The 2,500-nt window shown below is 33.6% G+C and overlaps 1 protein-coding gene across 1 annotated transcript in view; it reads right to left on the bottom strand.

Moving 5' to 3' along the window:
- Positions 1-2,197: 2,197 nt before the first annotated feature.
- Positions 2,198-2,500, bottom strand: part of LOC137654945 (uncharacterized) — a 1,492-nt gene continuing 1,189 nt past the window's right edge. Inside the window, exon 2 of the mRNA XM_068388843.1 lies at positions 2,198-2,500. This exon is cut by the window's right edge and continues 313 nt beyond it. Within this exon, the coding sequence (XP_068244944.1) occupies positions 2,238-2,500 (263 nt within the window). The 3' untranslated portion in view covers positions 2,198-2,237.

Genomic DNA, 2,500 nt, shown 5'->3' with positions numbered 1-2,500 from the left:
TTGTACGTATTAATTAATGACTAGTATGTATTAATATATATTAATCAATACATTTTACCATAAAAATCAACTAGAATTCACGCTGAATATTTTCACTGAGGGGAATCACTTAACAATGAGTTGAAATTATTGGAAGACAGCTACAAACAGTCATGCTGGAAGTTTAATTTATTCTAACTAGTCCTACTGTTAGTCTCAAAATAGATAATTCAGCGTTGTTGAGTTCAATACAAAATTATGTTCTATAGTTGAGCCGTTCAATAATCTCTATTTCAATTGCAAGTAGTTTTATGCAAATCCTACATTTAGTTTTTAAACGTATAACCCTTTACAAATTAAAGCTGACAAAAACATTGAAATGCCTCTTTGCTTATACTGTATATATTCCTCATATTTAGTAAGTTTTCAAAAGTTTTTCTTTCAACCCCATTATTATTATTATTATTATTATTATTATTATTATTATTATTATTATTATTATTATTATTATTATTTCTAGCTAATCTACAACCCTAGGTGGCAAACCAAGATGCTATAAGCCCAGGGACTCCAACAGGGGAAATAGCCCAGAGAAGAAAGGAAATAAAGAAACAGACATAATAACGTGCCTGAGTGTACCCACAAGCGAGAGAACTCTAACCCAAGAAAGTGTAAGACCATGGGATAGATTCTATGGTACTACTCAAACCTAGAGAATAATGAGCGATTTGCTCTTCGAGTGTCCTTCTCCTAGAAGAGATGCTTACGATAGTTAAATTATCTTTTCTACCTTTAACAAGTGGAAATTAGCCATTGAGCAGTTACAGTGCAGTAGTTAATCCCTTGAGAGAAGAAGAATTTTCAGTTATCTTAATTTCGTCAGGCGTATGAGGAAAGAGGAGAATTTGGAAAGAATAGGCCAGACTATTCGATGCATGTGAAGGCAAAGGAAAAATGAGCCTTCACCAGAGAACGAACCAATATAGTACTATCTGGCTAGTCAAAGAACGCAATAATTCTCTAGTAGTAGCATCTCAATGGGGGGCTGATGCCTGAGACAACCTACTACCTGGAACGCTATGATGCATATTCAGGTTGTATTCCTTAGAAATGTTTAATTTCTGCTTTTTCTTGCTTTTCCCATGCTATACCTGGAAGGTTGTTCTTTGGTACCTCTTACATAGTTATTTCCTTCTGCCTTTTCTCTCTGGTTCACTAACAAAATAAGTCTTACAATTAGGTGTGACCCCAGAGACAAACAACGTAACAGTAACTGTCATATTCACCCTTTAATAGCTGAATGTCGAATGTAGTTTTTGCGAAAAAAAAAAAAAAAAAAAAAAAAAAAAAAAAAAAAAAAAAAAAAAGGAATTCATTTTGGCTTATCTTAATCTAAGAAACTCCGTTTGAAGCTCGTTTAGGTTTCGTATCTCATCCAAATCTACTAATATCTCCTTGTTTATCTACTACCTACTCTACCAATTAGCCTTTGTTGTGTCAAATTTGTTCAACAAACTGGTATCTCTTCTTTCAAATTTTGAGTTTCTAGTAACAAATATTTGCAATAATTCTTAATTTCATTTTGTGGTGAGACTAGGCACAGGATTTTATAAACGACGTACAATGTTACAGGAATCAAAGGGAAAATGTACTGTCATTTATTATGCATAATTCAATTGTAATACAATAAGTGCTACATGTATTGGAAGTAATACTGGATTATAATGTCTTAGTAAAACATGTTTAGACTTCATTTATAAGTTTTAGAAAGTATGTTAAAAAGTATTAAATCCTTCATAAGTTACCCCAAAGATAGGATAGGAGTCTTCTTATTTTTGTACTGCATGTGAGATTAGAATCTTTTATAGTGATGCTCATTTGTTATTTTTTGTATTGTATATCACCTATTGTTTACATGACGCCAGTCAGAGCTGAAGCTTGCTACCAACAGTAGCAGTAAATAGTTCATAGTGAAAATAGATTTTATAATAGTACAACGATCATCTTTATTCCTACTAAGAGTTTGAGAAGATAGAATAAACACAGAACTAATTATTCATATGTTTTAGGTAAGAAAGCTGCCGAGTTAAAATTCATATTCTGCTTGTTTATGAACTAAAACGATTCAATTATCCAAAGAATTCAGGGGAATATAAAGAGTCAACATCTTGCTTAATTTCATATATTATTATATTCGGTGAACGAAACACTCATCGATCAACATTGTACAGTACATTCATAGTGAGGCTCCTGTTAGCTTAATGATATCCACCATAGGTATAACCATATGATGGCCTGTGGTACACTGGAGTGTAATAACTATGGCTACTACCATAAGAAGGTTCAGGTTCAGCAGATCGCTTGTGATAGTGACGGGAATAACCATAGGTCACTGGACGGTAGCTGCGGTACCCATAAGAGTTACCATACCCATAGGAAGGTTCAGCTTCAGGTTCAGGATCTGCAGATCTCTTATAGAGATGGTGAGAATAGCCATAGGTCACTGGACGGTAGCTGCGGT

The sequence above is a fragment of the Palaemon carinicauda genome, chromosome 16 (assembly GCF_036898095.1).
Source record: "Palaemon carinicauda isolate YSFRI2023 chromosome 16, ASM3689809v2, whole genome shotgun sequence".
Classification (NCBI taxonomy): Eukaryota; Metazoa; Arthropoda; class Malacostraca; order Decapoda; family Palaemonidae; genus Palaemon; species Palaemon carinicauda.
This window is presented reverse-complemented; position numbering and strand designations above follow the sequence as displayed.